Source organism: Diceros bicornis, chromosome 7, assembly GCF_020826845.1.
Source record: "Diceros bicornis minor isolate mBicDic1 chromosome 7, mDicBic1.mat.cur, whole genome shotgun sequence".
Taxonomy (NCBI): Eukaryota; Metazoa; Chordata; class Mammalia; order Perissodactyla; family Rhinocerotidae; genus Diceros; species Diceros bicornis.
In genome coordinates, this window is record NC_080746.1 from 31,741,434 (window position 1) to 31,762,694 (window position 21,261).

At 35.6% G+C, this 21,261-nt stretch overlaps 1 protein-coding gene across 1 annotated transcript in view; it reads right to left on the reverse strand.

The window, feature by feature from the left end:
• DYNC2H1 (dynein cytoplasmic 2 heavy chain 1) overlaps positions 1–21,261 on the reverse strand; it is a 292,655-nt gene that overhangs the window by 45,810 nt on the left and 225,584 nt on the right. Inside the window, exon 84 of the mRNA XM_058545326.1 lies at positions 8,763–8,972. Coding sequence (XP_058401309.1) covers positions 8,763–8,972 — 210 coding nt within the window. The remainder of the gene's footprint in view (positions 1–8,762; positions 8,973–21,261) is intronic.

Below are 21,261 nucleotides of genomic sequence, written 5' to 3' on the forward strand. Positions count from 1 at the left end.
GGTAATTTGAAATCAGCAATAGTAGGAGTATTTATACTGTGGAAATGAGCAATGCTACAGATCAGGGCTTCTTTTTTAGAGAGCCAGTTGCTAGCATTTGCTAGTACAACACTGGATTCATCCATGTTGTTACATAAATCAGTATTCACTCTTCTTATTGCTGATTATTTTTCTATTTTATGGAGACATCAGAATTTGTTTATCATTTCATCTCTTGAAATCTAGGCTGTTTCCAGTTTTTGATTATTAAAAATAAAGCTGCTATGAACATTCATAAATATTTGTACGTGCATATGCTTTCACTTCTCTTAGGTAAACGTCCATGAGTGGTATAGTAGGCTCATATAAGTGTATGTGTAACATTTTAAGACAAAGCCAACTATCAGCAGTATATGAGAGTCCATGTTGTTCCTCATCCATGTCAACACTTGATATGATTTGTTATTTTAATTTAAGCCATTCTAGTGGGTGTGCAGTGTTCTCATTATGATTATTAAAAATTTCTTTTTTTATTGAGATATAATTCATATGCCATAAAATTCACCCTTTTAAAGTACACAATTTAGGAGTTTTCAGTAGTTTCACAAGGTTGTGCAACCATAACCACTATCTAATTCCAGAATATTTTCATCCCCTTCTAAAAATACTCTGTATCCACGTAATAGACACTTTTCCATTTCTCCATGAACAAAGGATGACTTGTCATTTATTTTAGTCTTCTTTATTTTCTTTCAAGGCTGTTTTGCAGTTTTCAATGTACAAGTTTTGCTTTTTTTTTTGTTAAATTTATTCCCAGGTATTTATTCTTTTCAATGCTACTATAAATGGAATTGTTGTTTTAATTTCATTTTGGATACTATAATGCTATAAACACGTATGCATTGCTATTGTATAGAAATACAATTGCTTTCTATATATTGATATTCTCATTGTCACTTTAATTTTCATTTCCTCGATGTCTAATGATACCCAGCATTTTTTCATGTGCTTCTTTATCAAGATGATATACGATGGCAAAGTGTCTACTCAAATCTTTTTCCCACACTTTAAATTTTGATGTTTATCTTCTCATTATTGAGTTGTGATTTTTTAAAAAAATATGGTGAAAATCAATTGATCATATATCTCTGGGTCTATTTCTGGACTCTTTATTCTGTTCCATTGAGCTATATACCTGTATTTATGCCAGTATCACACTGCTTTGATTATAATATCTTCATAATATGTCTTGAAATCATAAAGAGTAAGATCTTCCATTTTATTCTTCTATTTCAAAATTGTTTAGGCTATCCTAGGTCTTTTGCAATTTTGCAAAAAACATTAGAATCAAATTGTCAGTCACTACAAAAAATCCTGCAGAGGATTTGATTGGGATTATGCTGAATATCTAGATCACTTTGGGAAGAATTAACATCCTAACAACATTGGCTCTCCTGATCCATGAATACAGTACATCCTTCAGTGCATCTTTCCATCTATTTAGGTCTTCTTTAATTTCATTTATCAGTGCTTTGTAGTTTTCATTGTGTGGAAAAGTTTTTACACATCTTTTGTCAATTTTATCCCAAGATACATCATCTTTCAGATAGTATTACAAATGATACTTTTTAATTTCAATTTTCAATAGTTTGTTTCCAGGATATACATAATTTTTTATGTATTTACGTTATATCCTACAACTTTGCTAAACTTAAACTCTCTTACTAGCTCTAAGGCTTTTTTATAGATTCTTTAAGATTTTGTAAATAGATGATCATATCTTCTGCAAATAAAGACAGTTTTCCTTCTTCCTTTCCAATCTGTATGCCTTTTATTTCTTTTTCTAAACTTGTTGCACTAGCTAAGATCTTCAGTACAATAATGAATCGAAGTGGCGAAAGTGGACTTCAATGCCTTATTCCTGATCTTAGGGGCGAAGCTTTCAGTCTTTTACTACTATGTTAGCCATAGCTTTTTCAGAGATGCCCTTTACCTGGTTGAGAAGGTTCACTTCCAATCCTGATTTGCTGAAAGTTTTTCTCATGACTGGATGTTGAATTTTGTCTTTTGAATTCAATGTCTTGTTGAATGCCTTTTCTGTGTCTACTGAGATATGATTTTTTATTAGTCTATTAAAATAATAAATAACATTGTTTTTTTAATTAACCCAAACTTGTATTCTAGGATAAACCCCCTTGGTCATGATGCATTATCTATTTTCATATTTTGTTGGATTCAACTTGCTAATAATCTTGTTAAAAAGTTTAGTGTCTACGTTCATGAAAGAAATTGGTGTGTAGATTTCTTTTATTATGATGTCTTTGTTAGGTTTTGTTATTAGGCAATGTTGGTCTCCTAGAAAAAGCAGAGAAGTATTCCCACCTCTTCTAATTTCAGGAAGAGCCTACATAGAATTGGTATTATTTCTTCCTAAAATATTTGTTACACTTCACAGTGAATACTAGGAGCTCTCTTTGTGGGAAGGTTTTTAATAACAAATTCAACTTCTTTAATAGGCTATAGGTTAACTATTTCTTCTGTAATGAGCTTTGGTATTTTGTGTCTTTCAAGGAATTTGTACATTTCATCTAAGTTGTTGAATTTATGACCATAAAGTTGTTAGTAATATTCCTTTATTATCCTTTTTATGTGTGTAGGAACCACGCGATGTCCCTTCTCTTATTCCTGACACTTCTCTATTTCCTGATTTTTCTCTCCTTTAGATTAATTGAGTAAAGGTTATATTTCCATCTTATGTCCTATATTGGCCCATTATGCATATCTCTGTGGCATTTTTATTTATTTTTATTGTTTGCTTTAGGGTTTATAGTACACATCTTTAACTTACTATGGTCTGCTTTTAATGTTAATAAATGTTAAATAATATTAATAAAACTTCAAGTAATAGTGATAAAATTTTAGATATAGCATGAAAGCCTTACAACAGTGTACTTATATTTCCATTTGCTAAATGAATAAAAAAGGACAAGTAGAAGAATAAACTCTGAAGTTAAAATCTCTGTTAAAAAGGGAAAGTATACTCTATTTTCTTGCCACAATGATAGTATTAAGTTAGGGATACTGAAGGAGAATTCCAAGAGACTAGAGATTCTGGGTATATGCAGGCCCCTTTGTTCTTACATATATCAGTAGGAATTGATTTACATTTATAAGTACACATAATCAAATTCTGATCATAAGTGAAGCTAGAGATGAGGAGGTGGGGGAGTTCCATCCCAGTAGTTGGTAGGCCTTTGGAGATGAGTTTGCAGAGTGCAGTCAACACAAAGCTGATAACTATCTCTTATAACAATGACTACCATTTAGATGCATGATGAAGTTAACACATTATTCAGTGAAAGAGGAAGTGGAAAGAACACTGATCTAGGAAATACAATATCAGGATTACAGTATGGGCTTTGACACTTTACCAGGATACCAACTCCTTTCAGGGCTACAAAAGGGCTCTATAACTGGTAAAGTGTTATATAAAACATAAGCTATTACTTTATTCTAACAGAAAAATGCAAATTATTCAACATTAATGATTATCATTTGGTAAAAGAGTTTGAGTATGACTTTCCTAAGCAATTATTTACATGAAGGTAGATAAATTTTAAGAAGGTAGCCTTTAAGAAAAGATGGGATCCTCAACCATTTTATAAGAATTAGCATCTTTTCTTTTCCGCCAAAGACTTGAAGATCAATGATGGAGGTGGTCACAGATGTTGACAAAGAGGAGTTGGAGACAGCAGAAAGGTGATGTGACAGGTGCTAATGCCTTTTTTGATGGGTATTCTGACTCCAGAACAGCGTTTCTCAAACCTTAGCATGCATTAGAACCATCTCCATGGTTTCATAAAGCACACATTGCAGGGTAATATACTTAGAGTTTCTGATTTAATAGTCTGGGGCAGGGCCAAAGAATTCATATTTCTACCAAGTTCTCAGTTGATGCTGATGCTACTGGTCTGGAGACCACACTTTGAGAAACTGCTATAAAGAAGGCCATGGCAGAGAAAGGAATGAAAGGAAAAACCTGTCTAGCAGAGATCTTAACTCTCAGATGTCTTCAAGTTATATAATAAAGCTCTGCAAGTATATATTATAGAGCTTTATTATATAGCTCTGTAATATATGCATATTTTAAGAGAGTGCATCTATTTCCTTCAATTTTAAAAGGTGTCAGCGACCCAAAAGGTTAAAAACCAGTTGTTTGGAAACATTTCAAAAAGAGTTAGGATCCACTAGCAATTTTGCTATATTGTTGAGGGACTCCCCAATTGAAAAAATTAAAAAGCCATTAGTGTTACTACCCAGAACATCAGGATAAATTGAAACATACAGCTAATACACTCGTTGGCTTTACAGGGTACTATTAAAATAATTTTTTTAAAAAGCAATACAATCTATTAATTTCTACAATACAGTAATTCCCTTAGTTCCCTTAATTCCGTTAACAAGAAAGATGAAGTAATTTGGAGTTGTGTCTTTTCAATTTTTGTTGTATCTTTTAAATTATGATTTAATGCTTATGTCCTACTATGTAAAAGAAGAATAACAGTATTTTAACAAACAAATTACATGTGCTGTGACTTTTTACAAAGAAAGTTTCAGTAGATCACCAGAAACTGTCAAGGAAATAAAAGTCATAATTCTCTCTAGGAAAATTCCTACTCCAATTACGTCAGACATAGCAAAGAAAATGTCAAGTACTAAATTACATTAAATCATATCACATAATACAGAACCTGTCACATTCAAATGTAATAAAAAATCAAATTTTTATCCTAAAATAAATGGGATAGTACTAAATTCACAATTTTTGGTAAAACTCATTAGAAAGTAAATGTCAGAAACTATTTTACTGATCTTGTCTTAGTGAAAGTCAGCCTAGTCTCATTTGAGTTTCACTGAACACCCTGAAATATTTCCAAAGACAGTATCTGTGTCTGTCTGATATAATTTAAACATGCTTTGCAAAAACACATTTTTCCTCTTTTGAAAGAATTTTAGCAAATTCATTTTCATGCAAATTATAAAAATATCAAAGTGTAATGTAGAATACTTAATTTAATAAATTAATAATGAGATTGTCTACTTCCTACATAAACACATTTTAATTAAGAAATAAGTCATCTGGTCCTGTTGCTATGCTAAATATGGAAATACTTAGCAGATCTTAATGGGTCAATACAAGAAAAAGAAATGTTATAAAGAATTAAAAACCTATGACCCCTTTTCTAAAATACCATCCTTTGCTCTTAATCAAGGAAAGTGTTTCATATACTAAAGCTCATTTAGTTCTTTGTTATCTTTCAATAGGCTCTAATGTAAGTTACATTATATTACAACCATAGAAAATGATGTAAAGTTAAATTATTCATTTTTTCAAGTGTTTATGGCAAAAGTCACCCTTGAATAGTTAACAGTTTAATAGTTAATAGTAGAAGCAAAACAAAAAACCAAGTTTGCCAATTACCTCTCATATTTCTCATTTATATCACACAGAATCCTCTTGAACTACCCTATCCTATGTCCTAACCACCCCTTACTGAGATGAATAAATAGTAACGTAGGGCCGGCCCCATGGCTTAGTGGTTAAGTGTGCGTGCTCCACTGCTGGTAGCCTGGGTTCGGATCCCAGGCGCCCACTGATGCACTGCTTCTCCGGCCACGCTGAGGCCGCGTCCCACATACAGCAACTAGAAGGACGTGCAGCTATGACATACAACTATCTACTGGGGCTTTGGGGGAAAAATAAATAAATAAATAAAATTATTTAAAAAAAAAAATAGTAACCTATATGGTATCCCTACATCTATAAACTTATTTTACACAATGTTGCCAGCTGAATGCTCTAAAACCTGTTCTTTACAGAATGAAATTCTCCTAAAGATAACAAAAACAATTAACATTTATAAGGTGCTTGCTATGTACCAAGCACCTTAACCACGATTTAATTTAATTCTTAACAACAATCTCATGAGGTTGGTACCTTTACTCTTCTCATTTTCCAAAAGAGAAAAGTAAAGTTTAGAGGTTTAAGCGACCTGCCCAAGGTCACAAGCTACTAAGTGGTAGAACAGGATTCAAAGAGGCAGATTTATTCCAGAGGCCACACTCTTAGCCACTTTGCTACATTACTTCAACACAAAAATATTATTATTGCCTACAGCATTTAATCCAAACTCCTTTTTTTGGCTTTAAAGACCTCAAAATCTGATCTAACCTTAATTTTACTATACTTCATTGTACACCAGTCCCACTGGACTCACTGTTCTGTTCTACACAAGTCATGTTCTTATATTATTGTTATTCTCCTCCTAGTCTTAATTCAACTGTAAATTATATACCACACATTTGCCCTTTTACAGCAAGTATAAGAATATGACCTGTGGGGAACAGAACAGTAAGAAATACACTCTCATGAGTACTTATCTTTCGATAAAAAATTTAAATCATTTACATTTATTATGGCAAGCAGACCTGCCTAGGTTCAAATTTTGACTCAGCAACTATTTGAAGCCGGGTACCTGGGGGTTACTGTAAATATTCAATAAGATAACCTTTCCACCTTGTTATGAAAAGAAGGTAATCTTGTCAATTTGCTGTTTTCCTGTTTAACCTGAGGGGTAACACAAGGGTCACAGGATTTATGAGCTTGTTTTACAGAAGAAAGAGAATGTCTTCAGGGATCACCAGATAACCAGCTCCCAGCCGCCATTGATGCCTGGAAGTCAGACTGTCCAGGGGCTTACTGGCAGTGAAAGAAACACGGATTACCCCTTCGGATTACCCCTTGTTTCTCCGAAACTCCTTCTGCCACACTCCTTAGCTCTATAAAACTCCCTGCCTTCTTCTCTTGTTAAGGCAGATCTGAGAGAACCCATGGTCCTGCATTCTTGTTTTGTACAATTTGAATAAACCTTTCTCCATCCCCAAGCACAGATGTCTCAGAGTTTGGCCCACTGCGCATCGGGCACACAAACTGAAACTAAAAGGTCTGGTATTATATTCACTGTGTGACTACGGTTAAGTTATTTAACACTCCTCTGCCTCAGGTTCCTCAAAGTAAAATGGGGACAATAGTAGCACCATCTTGTAGTGCTAATGTGGTGATTAATTGAGTTAATTAATGTAAAGTGCTTCAAAGTTCTTAGATCCTTCTCCACTGGTTCCTTCACTGTGTCAAGGAGCTTTTAAGACTGATAATATATCTACTTCAAATTAAAAACAAATTAGTTACAATTTGTAGTATAATACAGTACTACAGAATTTGAGAATCACAGTTGATTAATAGGATAGTCATCTGTACACAAAGGAAAAAATATTGAATTCAGTAAACAGTGCAAAGCTGAGATTTTTCTCAATGTAAAGGAAAAAGGAACATAACGTTGTTGGAGTAGGTCTTTTTGTATACATGGAAAAGAAGTGGATATTGCGATGGATTGAAACTTTGTGTCCCCTCAAAATTCCTATACGTTGAAACCCTAATCCCTGATGTGATGATATCTGGAGATGAGGCTTTAGGGAGATAATTACCTCGTAATAGCCCTCATAGTAGGATTAGTGCTCTCATAAGAAGAGACAGGAGAGAGCTTGCTTCCTCTCTCCTCTCTGCCATGTGAGGACACACGAAGAAGACGACCATCAGCAAACCAGGAAGTGGGCCTCACTGGACACCAGATCTACTGACAACCTGATCTTGAACTTCCCAGCCTCCAGAATTGTGAGAAATAAACGTTTGTTGTTTAAGCCACTCAGTCTATAATCTGTTACAGCAGCCTGAACTAAGACAGAAATCTTTTTTATGTTAATGAGTAAGCTATAGGAAGGCGATCTTTTATATTCAAACAGAGAAAACTTTTAGGCTGACTGTGAGATATTTCTCTATATTGAGGATAAACAGCAGGAAAAAACAAAAACTTTTCTTTCTCAATTCCTATAGACTCTAGTGAAATCTTTTCCAGATGCCAAGTTCTGCAAGGTTTATATTCTCCAAATAGTTAACGTAAATCTATGTAAGATATTCCATATTTTTTCTTTCTATCCAACAGACCTAAAATACATAGATTTTACTATCGTTTAAAATGGTCCAATTATTCAGCAAGAGACGTATTGATTTCCCTTTCTTCTGCTAAAAGTACTCTGATTTTGTACTGGGTAACCATCCTTCCCTTACTTGCAGTATATATGTTACTGATGGAGCTGAATCCATCCCCAGCTTCTGGGATAGGAATTTGACTGAAGTCTTAGCAAATGAGAGTTTTGCATACCTTGCCCACAGAGCTAGTATGGGACTAGGCATAAAACACAAGCCAATCAGTTTGGATCAAAGCTAATGCCAAGATTGCTGAGTTATTAGGAAACAGATGTTCTTTCTGTTGGACTTGGAATTCAGAGGATATAAGACTCAGGCTGCTAGGATATCACCATGTATAGAGGATCTGCCCAAAAGTGAACTCAACGGGGAGGAAGTCCGTGTACGCAGTATGTATACACACACACACACACACTCACACACACAAGATAACTAGATAGGTGGATAAAAAACACAAGCTGAGATCCTAATGACAATTTTAAGCTTCTGCATCAGGCTATGTTAATGCTAGCTACGCTTGGACCCTTCGGTTACATCAGTCAACTAATTTCTATAGGGCTAAAGCTAGTTTAACTTGGGTTTTCTGTTACGATTAACTGTAAGACTTCTGACAAATGCATACATGACAGAGAGTCACTTTTAATAACAAAATAAAAACACATATTTAGCATTGGCTTACCTTTTGGTTTAATAAAGCACTTGCCAATTTTTGTACATCTGAACTCAATAAGGTGGTTCCTCTGATGACTTTGCTGAGAGCAGCAAGAGACTGATGAACACTTTGTACTAAGCGAATGGCATTAAACTGTTCAAGAACGATGAATGATACTATTGGAGATCCTTGTCGATCATTAGGAGGAGACACTTTCTGATGAATCAGGTTTGAATTCTAAAAGAATAATATGTCATATTTACTGAAAAGTAACACAAATCACTGATATAGTAAAACACTTCAAAAGTTATTATAACCTTTTGTTGTTCTATCCTGTTTTGAAATACTCTTGCTTTATGAATGGCCAAATGTATTAAATTTGTAATTACACAGGAAGGGAATTCTGGAGTTCACAAACATTTAAAAGGATATGGGTGGGAATTGAGAATAGGGGGTGGGAACTGAGAAAGGGTAACCATACTCAGAAGCAGTAGTCAATATAAATAGGAAAAGTGGAAAGAACAGCACCCTGTAAGCCAGTGCAAAGAGAGCAGAACAGCTCCACTACCACTCTACCACTATAGAGAGAGCAGAATAAATCATGGCCTTGAAATGAAATGTGAATGGACATTTAATTCAATTTGAAAGTTACCTGTATATATATTGGAAAACCACACCGAAGATCTTGTACTCAAGGCCAGTGAATATTATATCTTAGTATTTATTTCTACATCTATAATTTAACAGAGGCTCTGATATATGAAATTTCTAGGGCTTCTCAAATTATTAAGAAAAACTCAAGGAATCCTAGTTATTTCTAAACAGCTTATGTGGTTAAGAGGACAAAAATTCACATTCAACAGTATTCTAAAAGTGTTAAAGAACTGTCAAGAGATAAATTTGAGAAGTCCCTTCTCTTACCTACTATCCATTATCCTAATTTTCTCTCTATATTCTGCTTACACTTCTAGTTAAGGGCTCCTTCTCTTTGTTCTAACGGTTTTCACATTCATATATTCTACAAGAGCACTGCCTCTTTTTCATCTATTTAGCATGATAAATAATTAAATAATATGATGACCTAGCATGACTATTGCCATTAAATAAATCAACATTAAATAAATTTTATTGGCATAAGATCATTCCTCAAGATAGATTTAGGCTATGTGCTCAAATTTAGGCATTTTTATTTCTATTACTGCTACATTTAAAACACTAAAGCTGCTGAAATCATTTTTGAGACACACACACATAAATGTACATACTTAAATAAATAATTGATGGTAAATTCAAAACTGAATCTAGAAGAGAAAAATCTACGATATTATTAAAAATTAATTAAAATTATTACACTGAGATTGAAATAGAATTAACTATTTGAACCAGAGCATGCAATAAATAATACTTAACACATCTCTAGCCTAAATCAACTAAGCAATAAAACTGACATAAAATTTGCGCTACAGACTTTCCATAATTCCTTATATTAAAACAATATTCCTGGAAGTGAATAATATACGGTATTTAAATATTTATAAATCTTATACTAAGATTAGGAAATAATAATTTAGTTTATTTAGAAGTAGATTTTGTGGATTTTATTCATTGTATTAAGTTGTGACAAATGTGCTCTGTTTGCACTGCTACATTATACAACTGCTACTTTATAGAACACTCAAACTTAGATCACTCAGGCAAGAGTCCATCTACCTACAATCCCAGAAAATGGAAAGCTTATTGTACTGAACTTTTAAAGAGGTTTATTTAGAAGATTAGTGATCAAGAATACTTAAAATTCAGAGAGAGTTCAAGTAAGCACTATGGTCTAGAGATGTGCAGCAAGTGTAAAATACAAATTGGATTTCAAAGACTTAATATGAAAAAAGGATGTAAAATATCACATTAATAATTTTTTATATTGATCATATGTTGAAATGCTAATATTTTGGATATATCAGGTTAAATAATATATATTATTAAAATTGATTTCACCTATTTCTTTGTACTTATTTAAATGTGCCTGCTAGAAAATTTAAAATTACATATATGGATCCCATTTGAGTTTCACATTATATTTCTATTGCACAGTGTTGGTCTAAAGACTATCAAGTAAAATGCTGTAAGTTCAGCAAGTTCTGCTGTAAGAACAGAAGAAAAAGGAAAAAATAGCATACAGTAAGGTCTTGAAAAGTATTTGACTAATGGAAGATGAAAAAAATATGTGAAGAGGGGCCGGCCCGGTGGTGCAATGCTTAAGTATGCATGCTCCTCTTTGGTGTCTCGGGGTTCATGGGTTCGGATCCTGGGCACGGAGCTACACACTGCTCGGCAGGCCACACTGTGGTGGCGTCCCACATACAAAATAGAGGAAGACTGGCACAGATGTTAGCTCAGAGACAATCTTCCTAAAGCAAAAAGAGGAAGATTGCCAACAGACATTAGCTCAGGGCCAATCTTCACCAAAAAAAAAAAGAAAAAACAAATTGTGAAGAAAAGAATAAGAATAGTAAGGCAAACTGCAGTATATAAGCTGTGATAAACTAATGAGTGGGAAAAATATAACATAGCAGAAGATAGCAAAGTGTATCGTAATATATATTACAACAGAATATATTTCCCACAGGCCTTCACAAAATTTTAATAAAAAATTAATGTAAAATAACTCTAATTCTAAAAATAAATGTAGATATTTTATACATTCTAAAAGAATGAAGTATAGAGATTTATAGCAGTAGTAACATGTTAGAGTGTTATATAATCTTAAGACTAAAAAATCTCAAATTAAGTATTATTTATAAATCAAATATAGCTAAAATCACAATGAGTAAATTATAACATCTATATAGTATGATTTTTGGTGAAATTATCAAAGGATGATAGTCATATCTTTAGTCAATTGATTATTACAAGAAAAGCTTTTTTATGAGTGAATACAATTGACTGAATCATGTACTTTTGAAGGATGGCTTTGACATTTTAAAGTTTACTTTGTTATTAAAAAGCTAAGGGTACTCAGAGAAAATCATTATTTGATTTTAGAGTGGCTGGGGGATAAAAGGTTATGGATATTTTAAAATTTAACCATACATCAAACTAAAAACCTTTTGCACAGCAAAGGAAATAATCAATGAAACAAAAAGACAAGCTACCAATTGGGAGAAGATATTTGCAAATCATATATCTGATAAGAGGTTAATATCTAAAATATATAAAGAACTCATACACCTCAACAACAAAAAACCAAACAAACCAATTAAAAAATGGGAAGAGGATCTAAGTAGACATTTTCCAAATAAGATACACAGATGGCCAACAGGAACATGAAAAGATGTTCAACATCACTAATTATTAGGGAAACACAAACTGCAACCACAATGAGATATCACCTCACACCTATCAGAATGGCTATTATTAAAAAGACAAGAAGTAAGTGTTGCAGAGAATGCAAAGAAAAGAGAACATTCATACATTGTTAGTGGGAATATAAATTGGTGCAGCCACTATGGAAAACAGCATGGAGATTTCTCAAAAAATTAAAAATAGAAATACCATATGATCCAGCTATTCCACTTCTGAGTATTTATCCAAAGAACACAAAAACACTAATTCAAAAAGATATATGCACTCTTATGTTCACTGCAGCATTATTCACAACAGCCAAGACTTGGAAACAACCTAAGTGCCCAAAGATGGATGAATGGATAAAGAAGATGTGGTGTATATATATACAATGGAATACTACTCAGTCATAAAAAAATACAGAATTCTGTGATTTGTGACAACATGGATGAACCTTGAGGGCATTATGCTAAGCGAAATAAGTTAGACAGAGAAAGCACAACACCGTACGATTTCACTCATATGTGGAAGATAAAAAACAACAAGAAACAAACACAGAGACACAAAGAATAGACTGGTGGTTACCAGAGGGGAAGAAAGGTGAGGAGAGGGCAAAAGCCATAAAAGGAGACATTTTATGGTGATGGATGGCAATTAGATTTTGGGGGTGAACATGATGTAGTCTATACAGAAGTCCAAATATAGTGATGTACACCTGAAATTTACATAATGTTATCAATCAATGTTACCTCAGTAAAAATAAAACAATTATTAGGCAAGGAATATCTTTTGGGTAAGAAAAACTAGTTTAATTTGGTGCAATTTAGGTGTGAATCCAGGATTTTTGTGTTCTAACTGAAATAATTTCCTAAGTGGGATACATTTCAGACTTAAGTAAAATGGATGACACACGGAAGTAGTAGTAGTGGCAGTATTTTTTTAAAATAATTAGAGCTTTTAGGAAATGGGTCTTTCTCAGAAAGACAGAGACCTTTTGTCACCAAAGGAAATTTAAGCAATGACTAGACCAGAGGTTAGCAAGTTTTTCTGTGTTAGTCCAGATAGTAAATATGTCAGGCTTTGTGGGCCATAATGTTTCTGTCATAACTCAGCTGCTATTGTAGTGCAAAAGTAGCCACAGACAATATATAAACAAATAGGCGTGGCTGGGTTTCAATAAAACTGTATTTACGGAAAGTGGTGGCAGGTCAGATTTGGACCATAAGCTGTAGTTTGCCAACCTCTCAGGTTATTATTTCTTTAAAGCGTTATGGAGATTCATATATTGGCCTAGATAACGTTAGAGTCCTTTCCAGATCTGCGATTCAATGAAATTAATAAGACGTGAGTTATAGTCTCTATATGTATATTTACCCATGGCTGATAAAATAGTAATCAGCAATTGGACAGAGGTATTTTTTTTCCTTGTCATATGATCATGTCTTTGTCCAAGATACGTTTTCTATGATATGTAAAACATTAAAAGACTCAACACACAATCATTTTAAAAAGCAAAAAAGAAAATCAGATATAGAAACAAACAAAAGTGGGGTGGCTCTATAATGGCCATAGAAAAGGGAGTAATACCTTCATTTTCATGTGGTAGAAATTTTACTTCTGCCTTTTAGTAACCCTTCATTCCTCTTTAGATAATCATTTCCTAATGTCTCTCTGGGGCAGAAAACAACTTTCCCCAAGTCTTACTCCAAATGGTTCTGGTGGAGTTGACTCAACTCAATTCTACAAATTAGCATGTGACTTAATAAAGCTTAACTAATTAGAGCATTCCATTCTCCTGACTATAGTGATTGGCTCAGGGATGGGCACATGACCAAACAGAGATAATGAAATGCAGTAAGAATTTTGCTGAGTTTTCTGATAAAGAAATAATTGTTCCTTTCCACTAGACTTGAACCTAAGAGATCATAAGGTAAGAATAGGTACAGTCATTTTGTGACAATAAAGAGAGAGGCTGAATGAAAAATGCTGCCAACACAGAGGAAAGCAGGGCATACATGTGTATATGTGTGTGTGTGTGTGTGTGTATACACATACATGTATATATATACACACACATATATATCATATCAGTTTTAGTGCATCAGATCTTTCAGAATATATTTATATATATTATAATTGTATATATATAATAAATATATTACTGGATCCTGATGACATCCTTTCAAGTTCCTTGTGACACGCTGTGACTCAAACCAATTTAATACTTTTTCAGTTATTTAAGCCATAAATTCACCTTTATAGACCCAAGCCAGTTTGAACTAGGTTTTTCCATCACTTGCAATCCAGAGTCCTAGCTAATTAATGCAAGTTCAGTAAACCTCTGTCCCAAGCATTCATAATTAGAAAGATCAAAGGTTTGACATGTTTGCATTAAATTATGTCTATCTAGAAAGGATTTCTGATAAGACTGTGGAAAGGAGAGGGCAGAGAAGGGAATAAAAAAGGAAAGAAAATAGTACTCTGAGTTTGGTGAGTTCAAAGAGTTAAAAGATCTATAGAATTTCTGGCAGCCCATTTGCCGGGTTAGCTGGCTGCTTTATTGTTCTGTTTTATTGTACCCAAAGCCAGTTATTAGTGAACAAACAGAGCTTATATTCCTAAATCTGGTAACAATTATTCCTTTTCATACCAAATTATCAGGTAGATCAAAGAAAACCAAAGGAGTCATGTTTTAATGATCATTTTCACATAATTTAGTTACAATTAAAGGTATATTACTTAATTGAGCAAGCAGAGCTCAACCAGGACAAGTATGTATTAAATACCCCATAAATTGTTTAAATCAGAAATGTTGAAGAACTGAAATAGAAGGCAAAATTGCTGGTGACTAGTAGAGTAAGTAAAGCCAAGGGTGAAAGATAAAGGGAGTATTTTGAGTTGATGCACTTAAGCTGATGTCATAGGCTGTTACATCTTTCTAAAAGAAAAATTGAGAGGAAGCTAGGGAATGCTAATAGAAAGGAGCTTTTGTTTTAAATATAAATTTGCTAATTTTATATGCCTTGAGAATTTCATAGCTTTTATTTACAATACTATGATATTAATAAACACCAAACCCAGTAGTTAGCCCTGGGGAGAGAGAGACAGGATTCGCAGACATCACTATCAAGAGGACCTTTACCTTTGTCTGTATCCCTTGATTCTTTGATAGAAAGCCATTATTCATATATACCTTGGGTATATAAAACAAAATAGGACATTTTTTTGAAAACTTGGTAATTAATATAAAAATGGCATATTAATAAAACCATATTTGTTTCTAGGAAAATATCTTTTTGCCCTGAGCTAACACGTATTGCCAATCTTCCTCTTTTTTTTTTGCTTGAGGAGGATTAGCCCTGAGCTAACATCTCTGCCAATCTTCCTCTACTTTGTATGTGGGACGCCACCACAGAATGGCTGATGAGTGGAGTAGGCCCACGCAAACCCGGGCCACGGAAGTGGAGGGCACGGAACTTTAATCACTCGGCCACTAGCCTGGCCCCTCTTGGAAAGTATCTTTAATAGGCTATCTGCTCCACAACTTGGCCAAAGGAATGATTCTGCTGCTCTGTGAAGCTATCAAGAAAAGAGGTAATTTAGTAGAATAAGAGAGTGGTAACACAATCTCATATTAAGAGACTTAACACAGACCATCATATTTAAAGGGAAGAAGGACTAACATTTTAGACTAGCGACTATGTGCCAGGCACATCATGCATTTCTATTGGAAGCTATTTTGCTACCTTTTAACAGTTTCAACAGATAAAAAAGTGATAGAGAAGAATGTATTATGAAGAATGATAAGGAATGTTATAGAATTTGAGAATTTGTACCTGTTTGGAGGAAATAATAGGAAGATATTTTGTTCAAAACGGACTTACAGAGAGAAGTCAAGATGGCGGCATAGGCGGGCTCTGAACTCACCTCCTCCCGCGGACACAGCAAAGTTACAACTACTCGTGGAAAAATTACCCCTGAGACAGAACTGAAAACTGAATAAGAGGAACTCTTGCAACAAACGACAATCCTAATTGAAGTGGAAGAGGCAGAAACGCCCTTCTGGAGAGAAAAACACCGACTGCACGAGCCGCCAGCTTCACGGCCGCCCAGGAGCAGCCCAAAGGTCCACCGCCCTCCCTGGAGGAGCAGGGCCCTGAGCCGGGGAGCGCCCCCACTGTAGGCATTTTGTGGACCCAGCACAATCGAGACGAGTGGCATAATACATGACTTTGCCTGCTAGTAAAACATTGGAGAGTACCACTAGAAAAGCTGGCTCGCAAAGAAATTAAAACCGGCTCTTAAAGGGCCCACACACAAATTCACCCGTTTCAGAAAGCAACCTAAAATCACCGGAAAGAAAGGTGCACAGTGCTTTGGTGAAAAGATACTCACCTGACAGGCTCTGAGCGCATCTCGGTGAGAGGTGAGACCTCTCCAGGGACTGAGACATTGGCGGCGGCCATTGTTGTGGCCTGGTGTGGGCGTGCTGACACAGACACTGGCAGACACCATTGGAGCTCTCCCTGGGGCCTGCTAGCCCAGGGTGTGCCCCACCCACTAGAGCACAGATTTAATCCAGCTCAGCCAGGGCAGGCATCCTACCATAGGGACTGGCCCCACACAACAACAAGCCTAGGGCAACTTGTGGGCCTGCAGAGATTGGTGACTGGATTCTCTGCAGGCTGGTGACTGGGCCCACTTCAATGGGGCAGGGCATGTGCAAGGAGTGGGTGGAGAGTGTGGGGCGGTGGTGGAATGTGTGGAGCTCCCACCTTGGAGAGACTGCGCCCATTTCAGGAGGTCAGGGCGCGCACAGGGGGCAGGACTGTGTTGACTGTGTGTGTGCCCTGTGGGCGGTGGGGCTTGTCAGCTGCAGAAGACTTGTGATTCTCAAAGACCCACATAAATTTGCCCCTCCTTCCAAAGCCTGAAACAATTGGGTGCTGTCGTGCCTGAGGCTAGCCCCACCCAGCTGCAATCCTCAGAAAGCTGACAAGAGACCTAAAGGCAGGAGGTTTATAGCAATTGTAAGCCCTTGAGCCTAACAAACTGCCATGATGGGGGCCTGCTCACTTAAAAGAAATACTGCAATGCAAATGTGTTATTAGAACTTGCAGCCAACTGTGCTGGGGCTCCCCACACCTGATAAAGAGATTGAAGGGCCCACAACAACTACAAGCAACTGAGCATTACAACAGCTGGCCAAGCGGATAGCTCAGCCTCCCTGGGCACCTACAGGGAGAACGAACACGCTACAATAGAAGGACACACGTAGCCCACATAGGGGTCACTCCGGGAACATTTGGAACTGAGGGAAGCACACTGCCGGACCTCATAAGGTATCACTTATATAATAAGGTCACCTCTCCAAGAGCAGGAGACGTAGCTGACTACCTAATACATAGACACAAGCACAGGGAAAGAGGCAAAATGAGGAGGCAAAGGAATACGTTCCAAGTAAGGGAACAGACAAAACTCCAGAAAAGGAACTAGGTGAAAAAGAAATGAGCAACCTACCCGACAGAGAGTTCAAACAAATAGTGTTAAGGATGCTCACTGATCTTAGGAGAAGAATAGATGAAGTCAGTGAGAACATCAACAAAGAAATGGAAGATATAAAAAAGAACCAATCAGAAATGAAGAATACATGGGCCGGCCCCATGGCTTAGCGGTTAAGTGTGCGCACTCTGCTACTGGCTGCCCGGGTTCGGATCCCGGGCGTGCACTGATGCACCGCTTCTCCGGCCACGCTGGGGCCGCATCCCACATGCAGCAACTAGAAGGATGTGCAACTATGACATACAGCTATCTACTGGGGCTTTAGGGGAAAAAAAACGGAGGAGGACTGGCAATAGATGTTAGCTCAGAGCCGGTCTCCCTCAGCAAAAAGAGGAGGATTAGCATATGTTAGCTCAGGGCTGATCTTCCTCACAAAAAAAAAAAAAAAAAGAAATGAAGAATACAATACTGGAAGTGAAAAATTCACTACAGGGATTCAAAAGCAGAGTAGAAGATACAGAAGAACGGATCTGCGAGCTTGACGAAAGACTAGAAGAAATCACTCAAGCTGAACAGGTAAAAGAAAAAAGAATTAAAAAAGAGTGAGGACAGTCTAAGGGACCTCTGGGACAACATCAAACGCACTAACATCCGTGTTATAGGTGTCCCATAAGGAGAAGAGCAAGACAAAGGGGCAGAGAATCTAATTGAAGAAATAACAGATGAAAACTTTCCTAACCTGAGGAAAGAAACAGACATCCAGGTACAGGAAGCACAGAGAGCACCAAACAAGATAAACCCAAAGAGGCCAATACCAAGACACATCATAATTAAAATGTCCAGAATTCAAGATAAAGAGAGAATCCTAAAAGCCACAAGAGAAAGACAAGTTATATACAAAGGAAACCCCATAAGGCTATCAACTGACTTCTCAGTAGAAACCTTACAGGTTTGAAGAGAGTGACACGATATATTTAAAGTGCTAAAAAACCTACAGCCAATGATACTCTACCCGGCAAGGTTATCATTCAACATGGAAGGAGAGACAAAAAGTTTCCCAGACAAGCAAAAATTACAGGAGTTTGTCACCAAGAAACCAGTACTACAAGAAATGGAAAAGGGACTTATTTAAGGGGAAAAGAGAAGACCACAAATAGGAAAAATTATCTATTTCCATGAGAAGAGGGTAATGGATACAAATGCACAAAAAAGATGTTAGATATGATATCAAAAACATAAAATGTGGGAGGAGGGGAGTTAAAGAGTAGAGCTTTCAGACAGAGGTCAAACTAAAGAGACCATCAACTTAATATAGATTTCTATATATGTAGGTTACTGTATACGTACCCCATGGTAATCACAAACCAGAAACCTATAATAAATACACAAAAAACTAAGAGAAAGGAACTCAAACATAATACTAAAGAAAGCCATCAAACCACAAGGGAAGAGAGCAAGAGAAGAAGAAAGGAACAGAGAAAGACTACTAAAACACCAAGGAAAAAAAGTTAAAAAATGGCAGTAAGTACATACTTATCAATAGCTACTTTAAACGTCAATGGACTAAATGCTCCAATTAAAAGGCATAGGGTGGCTGACTGGATAAAAAAACAAGACTCACATATATGCTGCATACAAGAGACACACTTCAGACCTAAAGACACTCACGAACTGAAAGTGAAGGGATGGAAAAGGATATTCCACGCAAATGGCAATGAAAAGAAAGCTGGGGTAGCAATACTCATACCAGACAAAATAGACTTTAAAACAAAAACTGTAAAAAGAGACAAAGAAGGGCATTACATAATGATCAAGAGAACAATCCAACAAGAGGATATAACACTTGTAAATATCTATGCACCCAACATAGGAGCACCTAAATATATAAAGCAATTATTAACTGACATAAAAAGAGAAATAGACAGTCACACAATAATAGTAGGGGACTTTAACACGCCACTTACACCAACGGATAGATCATCCAAACAGAAGATCAATAAGGAAATACTGGCCTTAAATGACACACAAGAAATGATGGACCTAGTAGATATATACAGAACATTCCATCCAAAAACCGAAGAATACACGTTCTTTTCACATGCACATGGAACACTCTCCAGGACTGATCACATATTAGGCCACAAAACAAGTCTCCATAAATTTAAGAAGATTGAAATAATACCAAGCTTCTTTTCTGACCACAACTGTATGAAACTAGAAATCAACTATAGGAATAAAATCAGAAAAGCCACAAATATGTGGAGATTAAACAAAATGGTACTGAACAACGACTGGGTCAACGAAGAAATCAAAGGAGAAATCAAAAAATACCTGGAGACAAATGAAAATGAAAATACAACATGCCAGAATTTATGGGATACAGCAAAAGCAGTTCTAAGAGAGAAGTTTACAGCAATACAGGCCTAACTCAACAAACAAGAAAAATCTCAAATAAACAATCTAACAATGCACCTAAACGAACTGGAAAAAGAAGAACAAACAAAACCCAAAATAAGTAGAAGAAGGGAAATAATAAAAATCAGAGCAGAAATAAATGAAATAGAGACTAAAAAAAAAATAGAAAAAATTAATAAAACCAAGAGCTGGTTCTTTGAAAGATAAACAAAATTGACAAACCTTTAGCTAGACTCACCAAGAAAAAAAGAGAGAAGGCACAAATAAGTAAAATCAGAAATGAAAGAGGAGAAATTAAAACGGACACCTCAGAAATACAAAAGATTAAAAGGGAATACTATGAAAAGCTATATGCCAACAAATTGGACAATCTGGAAGAAATGGATAAATTCTTAGAATCATATAACCTTCTGAAACTGGATCAAGAAGAAATAGAGAATTTGAATAGACCAATCACCGGTAAGGAGATCGAAACAGTAATCAAAAAACCTCCCCCAAAATAAAAGTCCAGGACCAGACAGCTTCCCTGGTGAATTCTACCAAACATTCAAAGACTTAATACCTATCCTTCTCAAACTCTTCCAAAAAAATTAAGGAGTGGGGGAAGCTCCCTAACTCATTCTATGAAGCTGCCATTACCCTGATACCAAAACCAGACAAGGACAAAACAAAAAAAAAAAGAAAATATCACTGCTGAACATCGATGCAAAAATCCTCAACAAAATACTAGCAAATCGCATACAACAATACATTAAAAAGATTATACACCATGATCAAGTGGGATTTATTCCAGGGATGCAGGGATGGTTTAACATTCCCAAATCAATCAACATGATACACCACATTAAAAAAATGAAGAATAAAAATCACATGATAATCTCAGTAGATGCAGAGAAAGCATTTGACAAGATACAGCATCCATTTATGATAAAAACTCTTAATAAAATGGGTATAGAAGGAACATAATAAACATAATAAACATAATAAACATAATAAAGGCTATATATGACAAACCCACAGCCAATATCATCCTCAATGGTGAAAAACTGAAAGCTATCCATTTAAGAACAGGAACCAGACAAGGATGCCCACTCTCACCACTCCTATTTAACACAGTATTGGAAGTCCTAGCCAGAGCAATGAGGCAAGAAAAAAAAAATAAAAGGGATCCAAATTGGAAAGGAAGAAGTGAAACTGTCACTATTTGCAGATGACATGATTTTATATATAGAAAACCCTAAAGAATCCACCAAAAAACTTTTAGAAGTAA